This window comes from Rhopilema esculentum, chromosome 1 (genome assembly GCF_057945365.1).
Source record: "Rhopilema esculentum isolate cy_ngs chromosome 1, ASM5794536v1, whole genome shotgun sequence".
Lineage (NCBI taxonomy): Eukaryota > Metazoa > Cnidaria > Scyphozoa > Rhizostomeae > Rhizostomatidae > Rhopilema > Rhopilema esculentum.
Genome location: NC_142815.1, coordinates 3,252,974 through 3,271,390, shown reverse-complemented (window position 1 = coordinate 3,271,390; position 18,417 = coordinate 3,252,974). Strand labels below are relative to the sequence as shown.

Genomic DNA, 18,417 nt, shown 5'->3' with positions numbered 1-18,417 from the left:
GAATTATATTTTTTCAAAGATTTGTAAGCAAATTCGCAAATATCGCAAAGTTTAGCGGAACAAAAACCGTAAACGGAAGTTACAATTCATATTAGATGGAACAAAGAATGCTTATTATATAGAAGTGGTATTTCACACTAAAGAGAAGGTTTAGATCTCAAAATTGGATAATTTTGTTTTTATTCTGGTTTTACGTGCTTAGTTTAGCTTGCTGGAAGGTTCTTAAGCATTCATAATTGGAGCTTTCGTTTTCCGCCGAGGAACTTTTCCGTGAAGAAAGTGAAAATTGGCTAGGCCCATATCTGTCGGAACATGCTGGTGGGAGCGGCTTTTTGAATGGTGCAATGCAGCAATGGATCTTACCAAATATTTTGAATAATTCCTTTAAAATCATACAAACAATATAATATTACCAGAAAGATTCATTATGGGTGAGGAAAAACAATTTGCTACAGTGTTAGGCCCAAGCGCCGAGGCGAACAAGCAATTGATTGAGAAGAACGAAGGTGAAATAAAATTTCTGGAAGGAATTAGAAATTACGTGGAGAAAAGAGCCAAGTTAGATTTGGATTATGCAGATAAAGTTGGCAAGTTGCACAATAGTATTAAAATGGACGTTAGTACAAATGAAAATGATGGATTTCTAGAAAAGGTATTAACATCTGTGTTTTCTTTTATAATTCATTCTGGTTTCTCAATGTTTGTTTGGGTTTCTATTAATCTGACAACTTTTTTTGAAAATGCAAATAATTAATATTTAGTGTTTACTTTAAAATGCAGCATATTTTTTGCCGATCATGGCTCAAAGAGCTACGCGGAATTTTGTAATTTTATACTTCCTGTTTTCAATTCATATGTGGGAGGCTTCTTCATCCGTCATTGATATCATTTTTGAACAAATATTTGCATGTGACAGCAATGAGGAAGTAGGATAGCTATCTAGGAAGTAGCTACCCTACCTCTTCATTTTGTTGCCTGTCACAGATCTTTGGAGTGAGCCTGTCACAGATCTTTGGAGTGAGCCTGTCACCGATCTTTGGAGTGAGCCTGTCACCGATCTTTGGAGTGAGCCTGTCACAGATCTTTGGAGTGAGCCTGTCACAGATCTTTGGAGTGAGCCTGTCACAGAACCTTTCCTCAAAACACACGAATGCTTTAACAGGCACGCCTCTTATGTCTTAGGCAACAAGAAAAGGAACTAACAAACCCTTCATATATTGCTGTTGGCAAGGGAAATGTGTATTTTCTACCAGTCACTAACAAGGAGTACAAATTGTGTAGGAGGGGCTAAATGTATGAAAGGAGAGACTAACTGCACACAGGAATAACATAGTCTTCCTATCTGTACAAATCATGTAACAAGACTGAAGACAAAAAGGAAATGAATTTGTAACCCAAGCCCTAGCTGTTGGCCCTGGATGATTCTCTCCCCCTTTCATGCACACACACACACAGATGCTGGAGCACATTTTGGACTGAGGAGCTCTAGACCAATTGGCAAACCTTTATGGTAGTCCCCCCCCATAATCTTTGATGCCACTACCTGAATATCATAGTTAAGCAAAAAAGTGGGAGGGCTATAGCCCTTCCCTCAGCCCCCTGGCTTTGGCCTGCCTGTTACACACAGAGAGGTCATGAAAGGAAGTCTCATCTGTTTGCTTGCGGTTTGCACTGTAACATGAGAAGATTAGTATAACTTTTCTAAGAAAAAATTTTAATAAAAGGAAGTTCTAAGAAGAAAGTTGTTTTGGAGCTTAAACATGCACCTCAAGGAGCATTCCAGAATCAAAGTCATATGTGTGTGACCTTGTATTAAGTCTTGTAGAGGATGACAACTAGCACTTGTTTGATGTATACAGTTAAGCCTTTGCGAATGGACACCTCCCAATAACAAATAGCTCCCATTAACAGACATCCTCAATTGGTGTGCCATGGCTTTGATGTCATGAAGGGGATAAGAATCCTATAATTCTGATTAAAACACATATTCAATTCAGGTGTTGCTTTTTAGGGCTTTATTTTATAAAATGTTATTTTGTTTTATAGGATTATAGATAAGCTGAATGGTTGACTTTTGAATCTGTTTTCTGATTTCATGGAATTGAATATTAAAAAATTTTTGAAGAATGATGCTAGGGGATATTTGCCCCTATACCCTCCTGCCATGCTACCCCTGACCCGCAACCATTGTTGACTGCAGCATTGCTTTGCCTAAAATTTCTTCCCCGTGATCATTGCCTGGTGCTGCCAAGCAGATTTTTCATTTTTGTAATCCAACTTTACTAATTGATCCTGAAATCATTATGTACATTTGTTTTTTAGGCTTGGAAAACTTATGTTAATGAGACTGAAAACAAAGCAATAACTATGTCACTAATGGTGAAGGAAATACAATCGAATGTTTTAACAAAACTTGACAAAGTTATCCAAGGAAAGAAAGATGTTTTGAAAAGATATCAATTAGACAGATCACGGTCAGATCTTGATTACACTTGTTCCAAAGATGAAGTCAAAAGGCTTAGTGATCTTTATCGTGTCTCTGTGAAAGAGGCAACAAAAATTCGAAGCAAGTTGGATGAACTTTCTAATAAAGGGAAGGGAGACAAAGAATGGAGAAAGATGAAGGAGAAGTTGGATAAAACTTGCCTGAAACTGCATGCCACACACAATGATTATATTTTATCTGTGAGAGTTGCAAATGCTCATCAATCATATTTTCATGATACGATAGTGCCGTATCTTTTGAACTCAATGCAAGAGTTACAAGAAGGCTATGTTGAAGAAATGTAAGTTTTGTCTTTGTCCTTCACAACAACATATTTTATTACAGTTTGACTTTTGCTGTGCTTTTGGGAAGGGATTAAGGAAGAGTTTTAAAGTGGCATTGAAAAGTGATTTCGTGGGCCCTTGTATATAAGCAAATTACTAGCCTTGAATTCAATTTTTCCTTTTGTTTCTTTTCATATACATATAAAAATAGTTCACCTGGAAATTACTAGGATAATTGTTTACTGTTCCCCTGCTAAAAGACTTATGACTAGGCCTGGTGTAGATAAATTATATGTTTTTCTTTAAAGGCAGTGTGTCGCGCTGTTCATTTTGTTGAAATTAGAGAAGCGTGACAAATTAGAACAACTCATCGTTAGCATCATTAAGTGTCCTTTGTTACGAAATGAAAACTCACTGAAATAGAAATTTTGTTCTTTGTTTCGATAAACCAATGAACGGCGCGACATACTGCCTTTAAAACAACATACATTTATTAAAACTGTGCTTTGAGGAATAGATTTAAGGAGAATTTGAAAATTGCAAGGAAACTGCAATTTTTTAGGGCCCTCTTACGTTGATTGTATTTCATGAAAATATCAGTTTAATTCAATGCTGAAACTGATGGAAAGTTATGTGAATGAATTTTAGGTTTTATGGCTATCTTTCACATTAACTAGCTTCATTATAACTCTGCTTTGGGGAAAGGAATTTGAGAAGATTTTGAGAGGGACAGGGCATTAGATAGAGTTGCTATTTCTATTGCTATATCATGTTCGTATTTTCTTTTTAGCAAGTTGGTACTTTTAAGCATCTTTGAAAATACCAATTGGTGCAAGGAAGAATTTATTGCATCATCGAAGCAAGTTGAAGGGAGCATCAAGATGGTTGAAAAGGGGAACGAGTACCGCTCATTTCTTTCTAAAAGTAGGTAGGTAAAGCAGCAAGTATGTTTTTTTAAGAACAATCAGTTTGATTTCCTATAAGAACATCTTAAGAACATGCCCAAGTGGAAAATTAGATGAAAAATGTGTATTTAAAAATTGTTACTTGTGTTAACAAGACAGAGAAGGTTTTTTCTCCGTATGAGCTGTCATACTAAAAATGTCATGCAAAACTGTTATTAAGTTCTCTCAGAAACAATTCGATTGTTTACAGAATTCAAGTTGTTTTCAGAAAAGTTGATTTCAAAGTAAGAACAACATTAAGAACATACATGCCTCAAATTATCAGAAAATACCAACATCGAGCTTCAAGAAAATCTCCCTGATTTCTAAAAAAGAGTATACTCTACCAGGGCCGTGCCCAGTGTATTTTGAAATTGTTTTACGGGTATTGCACTAAAACTCCATCAGCCAAAACTCAGGTCACCCAAATGAATTCATTTTATGACAAAATGATCAAACTAGAATTTTATAACCCTTGATCCCTTGCACAAGATGTTTGAAAAATATAAAATTATCAGTATGTTATTTTGCATTTATAATATTTCTCTATTAACGCTTTGCTAAGATGGATGGACATTATACAATTTTTATGATGTACTGGTGGCCTTGTTACCATAACTTAGCATTTTCTGATTTTCAATAGGTACTTAGAAGCCCCTGCGGTTTTTTATGCATGTCTTGAGATTTTTCAGACCAGTCAACAATGATCTTCCTTAGCCAACATCATCATACAGGACATGAATTGATAAATACAAAGATAAATAAATAGATAAGACGAAAATAATGCCTGATGGTTGCTTTAATCTTATCGTAGCAAGTTAGAAATGTCCTTTCCTACACATGAAAGCATGCAGAGCTTTGTCTATATGGCATCGTGTCATATAAAAACAAGGTAACAAGTAATGAGCCTTGTCGCATTCCGCCACTTTCCCCTTAATTGGTCATTTTCGTATATAAAAGCAGATCAATTCTCAGTAGTTTTCTTTAGACAATGTGCCTTGTACATGCATAGTCTAGCAAAGAGCATCGAAATGTCTGATGATTAATCTTAAAACTTAGAGTAGCGACTTAGAACTGAAATGGGACTCACTTCAATCACGTAGATTACTATTTCAACTGAAATATGTTTATAAAATGTTTACAAATCAGGTTGCTTTGGGCCCTAACGTTTTCTTGTCCCCTGCAACTTGTTCAATGACAAGGAACTCTAACTCATTGAAGATCATGCCTAAATTCGGAAGGGTCGATGCTGTTAGGTTTTCATTTTTTTATTCAATCGTTTCTGTATGGAATAGCCTGCCAGACAGTATTGTGATGCAGGCAAATTCGGATACCTTTTACAATCTATGTCGAAATCACCTCAGTAAATTTGAATGTTGTAGTTGACTGGGCAGACATTTATATGACCCAAAGGGTTGCTAAATGTAAGTGTAATGATGATGATGATGAGAACCGTCCTTTCCTACACAACAATGCGTGTAGAGCTCTTTAAATACACCCTTTAGCATTATACAACCAGGTAGTTAATAGCAAAGCTTGAAATAATGTTTTATCACGCAGGAACCCACCACAACCCAACATCCCTTTTTATTTTGATGAAACGTTGGTGGAGAGTGACAAGGCAACAACTGGGCTGGTACAAGACGAGCTGGCACTAAATGACTTGACACACGAACAACTCAAATACAGGTTTGTTGTTTTGAATTATAAATTTTTTTTTGATGCTGCAGAATTTAAAAATGGCTTTGAAAAAACCAAAAATTTTGAAATAAATTAACGCTTGCGTTTGACACTCATCCGAGTATAAAACGTTCGAGCATTTATCGAAAACTCGAAGTCAGTTGTGGATCGAAATAGGCCAGTGAGGAACGCGGGTGCATGACTGTATAAGGTAATATTTTCAACAGCCAAACGGCACTGATTGGGCGACTTTAACATTCATGTCCCACTTCTGGCTATATCGCTTTGTTAAGATCCTACTTTAAGCAAGAGCATTAAGAAACCAGCGAATTTTTTATATTTCTTCTGTTTCAAAATTAAAGGGACTACCACCCATCCACAGTGGAGAAGGCTGGTAGGCTGCCCCCTCCCCCCCCTCCATTTTAACATGGTTAGGAAAATATCTGCGATAATCATAGCAAAAAGAAGAGAAAATGTCCTTTGTGAAGCAAGAAATTTGGACAATCCATTTGGCTTGTCCCATTTCAAAAAGTTAAATTTTCTGTCTCTGCCAACGCCTGTTTATTGCTTTGCAACGTGCATGTTATGTTATTTTATGTTATGTTATGTTGTATGTTATTTTATGTTGGGCTCTATCTGTATGATTTATAAGGATCTATCTATCCGAAAGATTACAACAAAGTATATCGAAACTATATAGAAAACATTCCAATTCTTTTTAGAATGAAGTCTCTGGAGCAACAAATAGATACGATAAAAGCAGAAACAAAACTGAAGGTATGAATTTTTTATAGTAGAAACCCTCAAAATAGGCCATATCGGATTTCGCGAGGCCATGACGCAAGTGGGGCAAAAACAGCCATCAATACAATGGCTTCTAATGTGACCCGAGTGTCGCCATCCGAGAAGAGGGCCCCAGAACAGCCCATGCGAGGAGACAGCCATCTCTGTCACCCCTAGCAATGTTTTCAGCTGCTCTGGCCTTGTCCTTTTTCAGCAATCATACACACAGCATTGAAGCTTTCGCGTATCCATATTGTTGGAGTGTTGGTTTTGAGGAATTGCTTCCCGCTATTGTTTGGGGCCCTCTTCCTTTTGAAATTGAACGGGCTTCAAACTTTGGTATTTCAAGACAATAGGAAGCTCGATCCAGTCTTTTTTATAGATCAGTGCTTTAGATCCTTGAGCACCATAATGATAATAATAACATTAAGAAAGCTAAATCTCCATTTCGGAGCAGTATCCTTGCAACTGTGCTACTTTGCTAAAAGCCCATCTTTTTGCTTGACCAGCTATTTCCAAGAATTTATGAGCCTTTATTAACGATTTCCTTGAAGGAAGAAGCGATGACGCGCATAATGGCCGATCTCAATGGAATCGCCAATGGCAACAAAACCGATGAAGTTTCAAATCTAAGGTAGGTCAATGAAAATCTGGTGCCAGGGGGTCTGGAGAACAGGCCAAGTCCGTTGCTGTTGTGGGGGCTGTCGTATAGGGTGTGACCCCCTTGAATAAATTTCTTTGCAAAATCGGAGAGTGTTTCCATTCAAAGGTACTTAATCGGAAAATTTTCAAACTTCACAGCAAATACAGAAAGGCTCGCCCAATTTTCGGCAGATGAAGTCCTAAAACCCCCTTGATCACAATAGCCAGCGACGGACAGCGACTTTTTTATATCTTTTTGTTTTGTTAAAAAAAGATCATGATGTATTTTTTCAAGCGATATTGTGTGATGTCGTTAGCAGACGGACAAACAATAAAATTCTTCTATCTGAATTGTATGTGATGGATAAAAATTAAGAATTTTAGTATGTTTTATTGTAAACAATCTTTTGGTGGTACAAAACTTGAAAATGGCTTTGAAAAAAGCAAACATTTGAGTGAACTGAAGCTTTTCGTCTGACACTCTTCAGAGTTTAAAACGTCAGAACATAGATCTAAAGCTCTACGCTAGGAAATATTTATAAATATATGTATGTTTTATTGTGTTATTTCATAAATAGGCAACGAATAGGTATATGTTTTTCTAAGCCAATTTTTCTGAAAGTTGCGACATCGTAACCCGCCTTATGTTTTGAATTCTCTTTGAATCATCACCCCCACCCCTAAAATTGCAGTCACTTAATATTAGCAACAGTGTAAATTCATTTTTACACTCCTTAGCGTGCTGGAAAAGACTGCACAGTCGTGTCACGTGAACAGGGAAATTAACGAACTCTCGTGCAAAGAAATGCTTGCCCTGGTTTGTATTTTGCCATTAATTTTGGCAATGTGAATAAATTATGATAATTTATTCAGTGACCAATAAGATAGTGGTCACTGGTTTTCTGCCTTAATGCGTCTATTAACTATATTTACTTAACGCGTTTATACCAGCCGTTCTTAAACAGTGAATAATTTCCAGATTTATATTAACAACATAATCCCTGCTGTCGCCTGTCGTTTTACCTTGGTGTCCCTGTGTCTTGTCAGTCGCCTTGTGCGATATCTATTTAAAACCCACATCCGCTGTCTCAAGTACCAGCTATTTCGAACATTCGCTATCTCGAATGATTCTCATTTCCTCTTCGTTTTACCATAAAGCAAATTACAGAAACACCGTTCACTATGTGCAATATTTGATATGTTGAATATTCTCTATCTTAATTAATTTTCCCTTCATTTATTCTAGTTTGTGGGTAAGCACAAAAAACGTTCCTTCGTCTAGAATGCCCCCTACCTCGAACATGTTTTCATTGGAATTTATTTTAATTTTTTCTTCTTAAACCTTTTCAGATTCAACTCGAGCATATCACAGACAAAGTAAAAGAAATTGGTGACGGCCCCGCTCCAGCTTATATCGAGGTTACAAACCCAAACGAGAATTCGTTCAAGGTATGTTACGACAATTCTTGAACGGCCTAAGTATTATTTAGAAATCCGGAATAAGTATTATTGCGACAAATCTCGGTGAGCTTTGGGCTGCTATCAATCTAAACAGCATTAACCCCCCCCCCTCCCGAGACTCAATATCTAGAAATAAGATCATCGATCCGGGGGGAGAGGGGGAGGGGGGAAGGGGGGATAACATAGGAAGCTCCACTACCTTGATTTTGGCAAGAATGGTAGCTTTTTGGTAGAGCAGTTCTGGAAAACTGTTTTGTGGCGCTTAGGATCGATGGTTTTGAGAAGAATGCAGGAGATTTAGGCCATATCGAGTGTGTAAGGAAATGACTTGTAGTTGTAGCAGCATGTAGTAGTTGTAGCAGCAGCTGCGTGTAGCATCAAAGGCTGAAACTACGACATGAATAACTGCATAAAGATATAGTAAATCTCATTACTTCATATGAAATTGAAACGTTTCTTATTAAACAAAATGGGCGTATACTGCAAGCCTTTATTGCTGAGAGTTTTAAGGTAACCAATTTTTTTGCAGGATACAAAAGATCGTTCCAAGAGCTTAAATACAGAGGACAAATTAAAGGTTAAGGAGAAGAAAGGCAGACATTCATTGTTTTCAGCCAAGAAGACAAAAAGTGCGGATTTCTCGTCGAATAGTCTTGACGTCAGCAGGCACGAGAAGAGTCTTTCTGATAGTGAACTTAATGATTATGACGAGGTAAGGATAAGGGTCAAGTTAATGGAGGGCCAAGAAGGGCCAGGGAAGCCAGGTGACCAGGGAGGGTAGGAGACCAGAGAGTCCAAGGAACCAGGGAAGTCAGATGACCAGGGAGATCGGGGGACCAGGGACATTGGGAGACCAAGGAGATCTGGGGCCAAAGAAGTCAGGGAAATAGGGAAGTAAAAAGCTAGTGAAACCAGGGTATCAAGGAGGCCAAACGAACTGGGAGTTCAGGGGAACAGAGAGGTCAGGGGAACAGAAAGGTCAGTGGACCCGAGATGTTAGGGGAACAGAGAGTCCATGGGTAACCAGGGAAGTTAGGGGAATAGAGAGTCGAAGGGACCAGGAAGATCAGGGTCCAGGAAGATCGAGGGGACAGGGGAATGGGGGACCACGGAGGCAAAAGGAACGGACATTTAAGAAACAAAATTAAGGGCAGATGGGGGTCTTGCCTATGGTTCTTATTTCGAGAAGTTGTCGCTCAAGTTTTTTTACCTGATTTTACCCAAGATATATTTCCATTGTAAATCCTCCGCCTTTTCCTGTGTACACACAAGGGAGAAGCAAGAGAGACGAGAATTTGATGGGGATCTTTCATATTAACAGCAAATTTAATAATTTATTTTGTTTCAGCCTCCAGAGGACGTGACTGTTGAGCCTTGGTTCCATGGCAACATTGACAGACGAGCAGCAGAGCGACTTCTAAAAAGTGACGGAGATTTCCTTGTAAGGGAAAAATCAGATGGAACTGGAACGTTTGTCGTCAGCGTCCTTTGTCGTGATACGCATAAACACTTTCTTCTTAACAGAACCGAAGATGTGAGTTCAGTGCAATGTAATACAAAACAAAAATAGAATACAATACAATACACACACAACACAATACAAAGCAATATAATACAATACAATACAATACAATACAATACAATACAATACAATACAATACAATACAATACAATACAATACAATATTATAAAATACGATGCAATTCAATCTCTACAAGATGCAATATAAGACGATACAATACAACGCTATTCAAAATAGTACAATAAATATTGTACAACAAAATAACAGACAATGCAATACAATGCAGTACACTATTGTATACAATGCGATGTAACCTTAGGAAAGTACAATAAGATGCAACACAATAGAACACGAGACAGTACAGTACAATACTTTATTTTCACAGTAGAGCTCATTGCAATACAAGCATTACCGTAGATGAATTGATATTCGCGATAGAACACGATACAATACAGTACAATACTATATTTGAATGTTAGAATTCATTGCAATACAAGCATTACCGTAAATGAAATAATATTCGCGATAGAACACGATACAATACAGTACAATACTTTATTTTCACAAAGAATTCATTGCAATACAAGCATTAACGTATATGAAATAATATTCGCGATGGAACACGATACAATACAGTACAATAATTTATTTTCACAGTAGAATTCATTGCAATACAAGCATTAACGTATATGAAATAATATTCGCGATGGAACACGATACAATACAGTACAATAATTTATTTTCACAGTAGAATTCATTGCAATGCAAGCATTACCGTATATGAAATAATATTCACGATAGAACACGATACAATACAGTACAATACTTTATTTTCACATAGAATTCATTGCAATGCAAGCATTACCGTATATTAACTTATATCCACATTAACTTTTGCCATGTTTTTTGACTGCAGGGTAAATTCAAATTCGAAGGAGAGGCTTTTGCCAGCGTATCTGGTCTCATTAACCACCACCATCGGAACTGCATACCGATAAAAACCGCTGACCATGTTTTAATAGTTCGGCCAATCCGGCCACCATTCGTAAAGGGCGATAAGTTCTTGTTCCCGTCAAGCGATGTTCGTCTGGACATCAAGCTGGGGAATGGCCATTTTGGGGATGTCTTCAAGGGGATGTTGCTTTCAAAAAAGATGCCCCTGGCAATAAAAACATGCAAAGAAGGCATCGATGAAATTAAAAAGAAACAGTTTTTAGAGGAAGCAGAAATAATGAAACCATACAATCACCCGAATGTTGTTAGGCTGATTGGTATATGCAATGATAAAGACCCTTTTATGATCTGTAAGTACATGACCCCCGGTTTGTTTGTTGTGTTGGCAACAGTACTGCGATCTATGTTTCCCATTATGTCCATATTTTGCTTATAATCTTGTAACCTTCAAGCTTGGTTTACTTGCCTTTTTTGTTTTCTACAAATGGATCGGCGTTGGAGCAATATTATCTCCCTCCTTTTTCAGTAATGGAGCTTATGCCATATGGTGACCTCTTGAACTTTCTGAAAAAGCGCGGAATGACCCTTGGGATGGCCGATCTTCTCAGAATGGGGCAGGACGCAGCCAAAGGGATGACCTACCTTGAGTCTAAAAATACAATTCACAGAGATTTGGCTGCGAGGAATGTTTTAGTGGGTGAAAATTACGTTGCTAAGATTTCCGACTTTGGAATGTCAAGAGAGGAAGACGAAGAAGGTGAGAGGTCACAGGTCATAGGTCATAGTAACAAATGCCAAAGGTCATAGTAAACAATTAAAAGCTTGGAGATAAATTTCTTTTAAATCTACACTCGTGACCAAACTCCTTGGCATTGATTTGAAAATTTAGCATGCTTAAAGCTGTCCTCAAGAAAAATGGGGACATTCAAATTCTACCCCCCCCCCCCCCCCCTACTACATTTACCCTGAAGCACAATCCCTAGGAAACTGATTGGGACTAGGAGCTACGCATTCTACTTGTAATTAAATTATTTTAATGAGCAATACTTTGTAGATTTTTCTCTGCCCAGTTTTTCTAGTAGAGTATAGTTGTTAAATTTAATGCAGGTTTTTATTTAATATTATGAACAGATTTTACATGATTAGCAATTTGACATGATTGTAGAAATTATGCTTTATCCAATCTTAGTCAGAATTTATCTTAATAAATGTTATTTTGGTAGGAATTTATCAAATTCAAACGACAAAAGAGATTCCCATAAAATGGACAGCACCAGAAGTGTGGCATTACCAAACATATACATCGAAATCTGATGTTTGGAGTTTCGGTGTTTTGCTATGGGAAATATTTTCAATCGGAAATGTTCCGTATCCTGGCTGGAATAACAGGGTAATGATGTTATGCTATTTTTTAATAAATGGGTATACAGTGCAATGAAATACAATGTTTTGATATGCAACAGATATAATAAAAAGCAACACAATTCTATACATTGCAATCTGAATGCAATACAATACAACCTCGATACAATACAATCAAGATAAGATAAGATTTAATTTATCTTGATACAATCAAATACAATGCAATACAATACAATATAATACAAAACAGTACAATACAAACAACATAAAGCAATACAAAATAATGCAATGCAATACAATACAATATAATACAATACAATACAATACAATACAATACAATGCAATAACAACACAATTCTATACAATGATTTTTGAATGCAATATGATAGAGCATCGATATATAGAATACAATACAATGCAATACAATGCAATACAATACAATACAATACAATGCAACTTAATACAGTACAATGCAACACAATACAATACAATACAATACAATACAATACAATAAAATATAATACAATACAATGCAACACAGTACAATGCAATGCAATACAATGCAACTTAATACAGTACAATGCAACACAATACAGTACAATGCAATACAATACAATACAATGCAATACAATACAAAACTATACAACACTATGTAGTACAATCTGAAGTTAAATGGTTTTGACATGTTAATATTGAAAGTCATCCTGAATGACTTTTTGTCATCGCGCACTGAGGAAGAATTTGGAAGTTTATTGATGTATTGCTTTCATTTTTGCAGAGAACTCGAGAAATGATTGAAACGGGATACCGAATGCCGATGCCAAGCGGAACCCCTGGTAAAATTTACGAAGTTATGAAAAAATGTTGGTTATATGATCATTTGCAGCGACCGAGCTTTTCAGAAATTGAGGCAGAAATGTTGTCGATAAAACCCTGAAGGCAGAGAGTGAACTGCTTAAATAGATTGCAACGTTTGCCATTTACATGAGATAGAAGCTTCCACGGCCACATTTAAATAGAAGGCCATTTACATGAGAAATTTCAACCCGCGCTGAGAATTTAATCCTTCGCTTATTTTAGTATTTGCTTCCACGGCAAATCGCAAAACGTTTTGAGATTACTTGTCGAAAATAAAGTAAACATTTCCAGCTATTCAAAGCTTTCAAGCCTTTTATATCAAATTCTAAACTCGTGTTGAAAACTCAGCCCGTGTCTAAAACTCAACCCGTGTTGAAAACTCAGCCCGTGTTGAACTCTAGGCCCGTGTTGAAAACTCAGCCCGCTTTGAAAAGTCAGCCCTTGTTGAAATCTCTGCCCGTGTTGAAATCTTAGCCCGTGTTTGACTAAACACAATTTAAATTTTTTATGTAAACGGCTTCTTGGAGAATTTTCCATTGTTTTCGTTCAAAATTTCGAACCAGAAAAGCATCTGGGGTCCGATGAAAGCTATCCCTTTAAAATATTTCACATGCTTCGAGGGATTGAATACGATTTCTAATCGTTGGATTGGTGCTTTCCATTGACGGGCTGTAACTTGAATTTTTGTGCAAGAAATCCGCTTTTCATAAATTTTTAGTTGTAGTTTGTATCAGATTAAAAGAAAATCGGTTTGAAATTATTAGCAATTAGAGATAACTGTTTCGAATATTTGGCTATAGAAGTACGTATAAAATTTTTAATCAGAATTGTGTACAATTTTTCGTATATCTAAGGTGGGTTAGACAATTTTATTAGAGTAATTTCTTAATTTCAGCAAATTCTGTATTTTTAGTTTCCAGTTACTCAAACAGAGTCCATTTGTACCTTTCATATCGTATTTTTGTACAGCTTATCGTAGAATAGAAACGTATTTTTATGACGTCAACAAAGTTGCTAATTTCCAATCTCCTTACTCCATATGCCCACTGATACAATATGTTTTGCTGTTTAAGCATAGTGTTTAGAATCTAGAAAAATGGACCTTCGACCGTTTATCACTCTCCCCCTATGAGACTTACCCCTCCCAGATAGAAGGGACCAGCAGCTTTCAAAGATGAGCACTATAAACCCCCATTAAGTATATAACCCGCCCTTGCAAGAACCCCAAGCCCCTATAAGAACAAATCAACCCTCTTGTTGTTCTCTATTCAATGATGATAATTCATCATTTGCTGCAATCGCAAAGCAATGCTGCATTTAAAACTTTATTCTTGTATATAAACGAGCTTTGCATATCAAATGTTTAACGTAAGAATGATTTGCTTTTTTGTGTTGCTATAGTCCTTTTTATAAATCTCTTGCTTATTTCTAAATTATAGTCCATGCGAGAAAATATACTCTTTGGGTTCTGTCATGCTCTTCATATGTCGTACCCTGGGTTCCAGAGCGTCAGTGTCTGGAAATAGGAAACAGGGCGTCGAGCCTCTCTTCTCTCCTCCTCCGCCATCTCCCGCAACCCCCTATTTCCTCGACACTGACGCTCTGGAACCCAGGGTACATGTGTCGATGCGAAGAAGAAACAATGGATACAATTTTTTGAATAAGAAATTTTGATCGGCATTAAGTACGAAAGGCTTTTTAACTTGGCATCCAAATTTTGACGCTTTAGTTCTAAAAGTCTTTTAGTTAGTTTCTTATTTCGAGGTCTCAAAATACCTTATTGTTTTGAAGTTGAGATCGTCAGGAAAGTATCATCTTTCAAAAATGGAAATTTTAAACTTTCTTAATATTCTCGAGTCTAGTGCTAAAGTTTCTAGAATTTTTTGCCGTCCTAGCACTATTCAATAAACCAGTTTCTTATGAATAAAAAGAAGTGTACCCGAGGCTGTTTTTGCGTGAACTGAACGCAAGGAGGAGGTAGAACATACAGTAAAGTATATTTAAGAGTTCGAGAGGGGGGGGACACAGGGGAGTACCGACCTCGAAATCCATTGCAGCGATTTAAAATAAAAGTGAATGATCAGTTGCCTAATGATTGCATTAAGCGTGAACTCGGAATGGCAACCTCGAACCATCCTGTTCTATACACCAATATTCTTAAGCAAAGGTGCGTATATTTTCACTGAAAAATACGGAACACTTTAGACTAATGGGCTTCTTTAAATCAAAAACAAATTTTTAAATTTTCAAAACTTTTTAAGAATTGGTTTTGAATTGATCTCGAAATTTAAAAAAAAGGCACTGAAATTTTAAATCAAATTTTGAAGTCTCCAGAAAATTTCAAGGACCACCATCTCGATAATCTTTCTGTATCGAATAAATTTTAAAGGTTTGTCTCTTCCGCCATTTTGGCGGCCAGACGGCTACTGGAACAAAGATCGGCGGCTAGAGGCCGAGGCTGTAGACTTCAGGGATCAAGCTGGGCGCGAGGCCCCAGACAGTAATTTGGGGATTCCCATTTTTGAAAGCTAACCGCCTTTTGAAACACTGTTTTTGATGTCTTCCCCAATTTCTAACTAAGATGGCGTCGTAAGGAAACAAAGTCTGTGAGTACACAACTTGATTGTCGATATCCATTTGCATCGTAAAATCTACTGAAGAAATTACCTTGAAAATCATATAAAATAATTTTATTATCTTTTTTATACATTAATTTTTTGATAGTTTAGTATTCCGATTGCAAAGAGCTGACTTTTAGTTACCGGCCTACGATATGAAATTTTATGCCGCCTTTAGCAAATTTGTCGCCAGAAACGTCTATTTTAAACGCAAATCATAAGTTATAGGTGAGCTGGTTATTGTAAAATGTTATGGTGGTGTTGCTTAATTGTTAAAAGCTACTTTTTATATAACTTTGAATGAAAATAGGCCTAAAATCGTCAATGAGTGCTACTTCTTTTCCTTCCTTTTCCCCTAATGTTTTTGCGGGTCCTTCTGATTAACGAACGCTTCACAATTTGAATGTTGGGGTTTTGTTTTCGTCACGAAAAATGAGCAATGCAGTATCAGATAAGTCAACTTTATTTTATAATTGTGAGCTTGCCTATCTTGGTTATTTATCACGAAGCCTTGACAATATAAATCACGAGCTTCTCCGAAAAGTCCCCGTTTTGCAAGGGGCCTCTGGAGCAAACTTATGCCAGCCCTTCGTGACGTGATTCACATGATCTCCTTCATAAGTTTTCATTGATATCTCGGTAAAGGTTTCATAAAACCTTGCATTCTCGTTAATTTTGAATGAAATTATTGTAATAAGTTGTAATCCTTTTCGCGATGTTTTGACTTCCCCGTTTTGTGATTACCATACTACGGATCAAAATCTATAAGAAAAGCTAGGCGTGTTATATTACCAACAATTCCACATTTTTTATTTAATATCTTAATTTTTTAAGCAAAACCATTTATTTCGTTATTTTTATGAACAACCCTTTGATTTTTTTATGTATAAGAAACATTTTACATGATTGGCATTTTATGTTATTTTGCGCTGAAAATCGATTTAGTTTAAACAAAAATCTGAACAGTTCATGATAGTTTTCAAGGGATTATTTTGTTTTTAGGTGTTAAAAGAAAGTTTGTTAAAATTTGGATCTGATTTTAACTTTCTAGAGGCACAAATTAAAATATTAGAAAATAGTTGATAGCTTGATTTCTGCATAAAACATCAAATTGTCTCAAAGATTGAAGATTTCAGTCAAATTTTTGTCTATAAACTCTTCTACTTAGAAATATTTAAACTTTAATTGTAGCTGATAGTTTTGATAGAATAGCTCAGTCTTGCTGGTGTCTTCAAATTGTTTATTTTCTGTTTCAGGTTCCGAGTTCTGAAGTAATTGTTTGTAACCATGAAGCGCTCACACCCTGAGGATCAAGAAAATGTCTATCCTGGTAGTAGGAGAGCTGCACCCCAGTTTAGTCACTTGGCTCCTGGTGCACCTGTCAACCGGGGACACCATTTTGAAAGGGTATCAGAAGTGACAAGGCCACCATTTTCAGTGGCTCATCTGCCAAGCGGGCCAGGGTAAGTTATCTTAAATACCTTGTAGATAGTGAATAAAAAGGGAGACATTTACTTAAGAATCCAAAATTAGAATCAAACAGAACTTAAAAACTATGTCAGGAAATGTGAATTTTTGAAGAGATACATATATATCTTCAGTTTGGTTTTGAAACAAATATGGCCACTTGGTCAAATATTTGAGAAGTGGGGCAGGCAAGCCTATTGTTTTGATAAGATTATGTCACATTTGTCTATTAATTTTTAACAAGAGACCATTGTCTTAAAAATCTCAGGGGAGAGGGCGGAATGCCCACCTTTTCTCCAGTTGTCTGCCATTGTTTTGAACCTCTAAGAACGTTTCCCATTATTTCAAAATATGACCTAAAGACTTGAACTGCCTAGAAGAATGGTCAGAGAATCAGCAGTTTTAAGTTTAAAAACATCGCAACTATCAGTTTAGTTAATAAAATAAGAATATTTTGCATAATTATTGGTCTAGAAACTTGGAGTAACAATAAGGACCAAGGTTTTCATTGACAGCATAGTCAAATTTTGCAAAGAGTGATAAAACTTGTCAAGACTGCCTTTTTGTTAACTCATGTTTATATTACAATTTGTAATGTTATTTTTTCATTTATCTCTCAACTTTTCTCTTTCTTTTCCCTCTTCATTCTTTTATTTCTTAATCCTTCCATATATTTATCTTCTCTCTTTGCCTGTTCCTTTTTCTTTTTCCAGCAGTTTGTTTCTATTCAAATTTAATTGCACCATTGTCTCTCTTTTCTTTAATCTTTTTCTTACAATTCCCTTTTCTGATGTTGCTAGCCTGTTTGTTTTCAAACATGATTATATCAATAATTTTGCACAAAATCCATTTCTAATGCTGTTGACATATTGAATCTTGTTTCCAGAGGCACACAAGGAGGCCAATCTTCAGCTCCTGGAATGCACCCACATCCACCACAGCAAACTGTCCATGTGCAGGTAAAATTTCACCTCTAAAACTAATTTTTCATTTATCAGTTCACAGTAAAGCTTAGTTGTCCTTGCAGTCGACTCAGAGTAGTTTGAAAGCTTCTTGTTTTGTATATATTATTTAGGAAAAATTCACTTTCACAGGCCTGGCCATTTGAGGAGAGCCATAGCTCTTGCTCCCCTTCAGGCTCTCCTCAAACGCTGGAGGGGAGCTAGAGATTGCTCTCCTAAATTGTTCTAAAAAGCAAATTTGCTCTCCTTGAAATCAATTTTTCCTTTGTTTCTATTCTTATAGCTCACCTGAATACTTCTAGGAGAGCTGTTTGCTGCTCCCCTGTTAAAAGTCTTACGGCCAGACCTGCTTTCATCAGATAGTTACTTTAGCAAAAATTTGACCTTTGAGCAAA

At 36.5% G+C, this 18,417-nt stretch overlaps 2 protein-coding genes across 5 annotated transcripts in view; both read left to right on the top strand.

The window, feature by feature from the left end:
* On the top strand, positions 1 to 14,439 carry LOC135690434 (tyrosine-protein kinase Fer). Its single transcript, XM_065207995.2, has 14 exons — positions 1 to 652; positions 2,323 to 2,786; positions 3,560 to 3,697; positions 5,274 to 5,402; positions 6,116 to 6,170; positions 6,731 to 6,810; positions 7,557 to 7,635; positions 8,169 to 8,267; positions 8,809 to 8,991; positions 9,628 to 9,813; positions 10,718 to 11,105; positions 11,282 to 11,512; positions 11,979 to 12,145; positions 12,896 to 14,439. The coding sequence occupies exons 1-14, from the start codon at positions 428 to 430 to the stop codon at positions 13,052 to 13,054; spliced, it is 2,583 nt and encodes an 860-aa protein (XP_065064067.2). The 5' UTR covers positions 1 to 427; the 3' UTR covers positions 13,055 to 14,439.
* A 1,057-nt stretch (positions 14,440 to 15,496) lies between these two features.
* Positions 15,497 to 18,417, top strand: part of LOC135690290 (paired amphipathic helix protein Sin3a) — a 29,815-nt gene continuing 26,894 nt past the window's right edge. For all 4 annotated transcript variants that reach the window (XM_089109722.1, XM_065207799.2, XM_065207800.2 and 1 more), the window contains exons 1-3: positions 15,497 to 15,581; positions 16,850 to 17,056; positions 17,947 to 18,019. In XM_089109722.1, the coding sequence (XP_088965848.1) occupies positions 16,881 to 17,056; positions 17,947 to 18,019 (249 nt within the window). In that variant the 5' untranslated portion in view covers positions 15,497 to 15,581; positions 16,850 to 16,880. The remainder of the gene's footprint in view (positions 15,582 to 16,849; positions 17,057 to 17,946; positions 18,020 to 18,417) is intronic.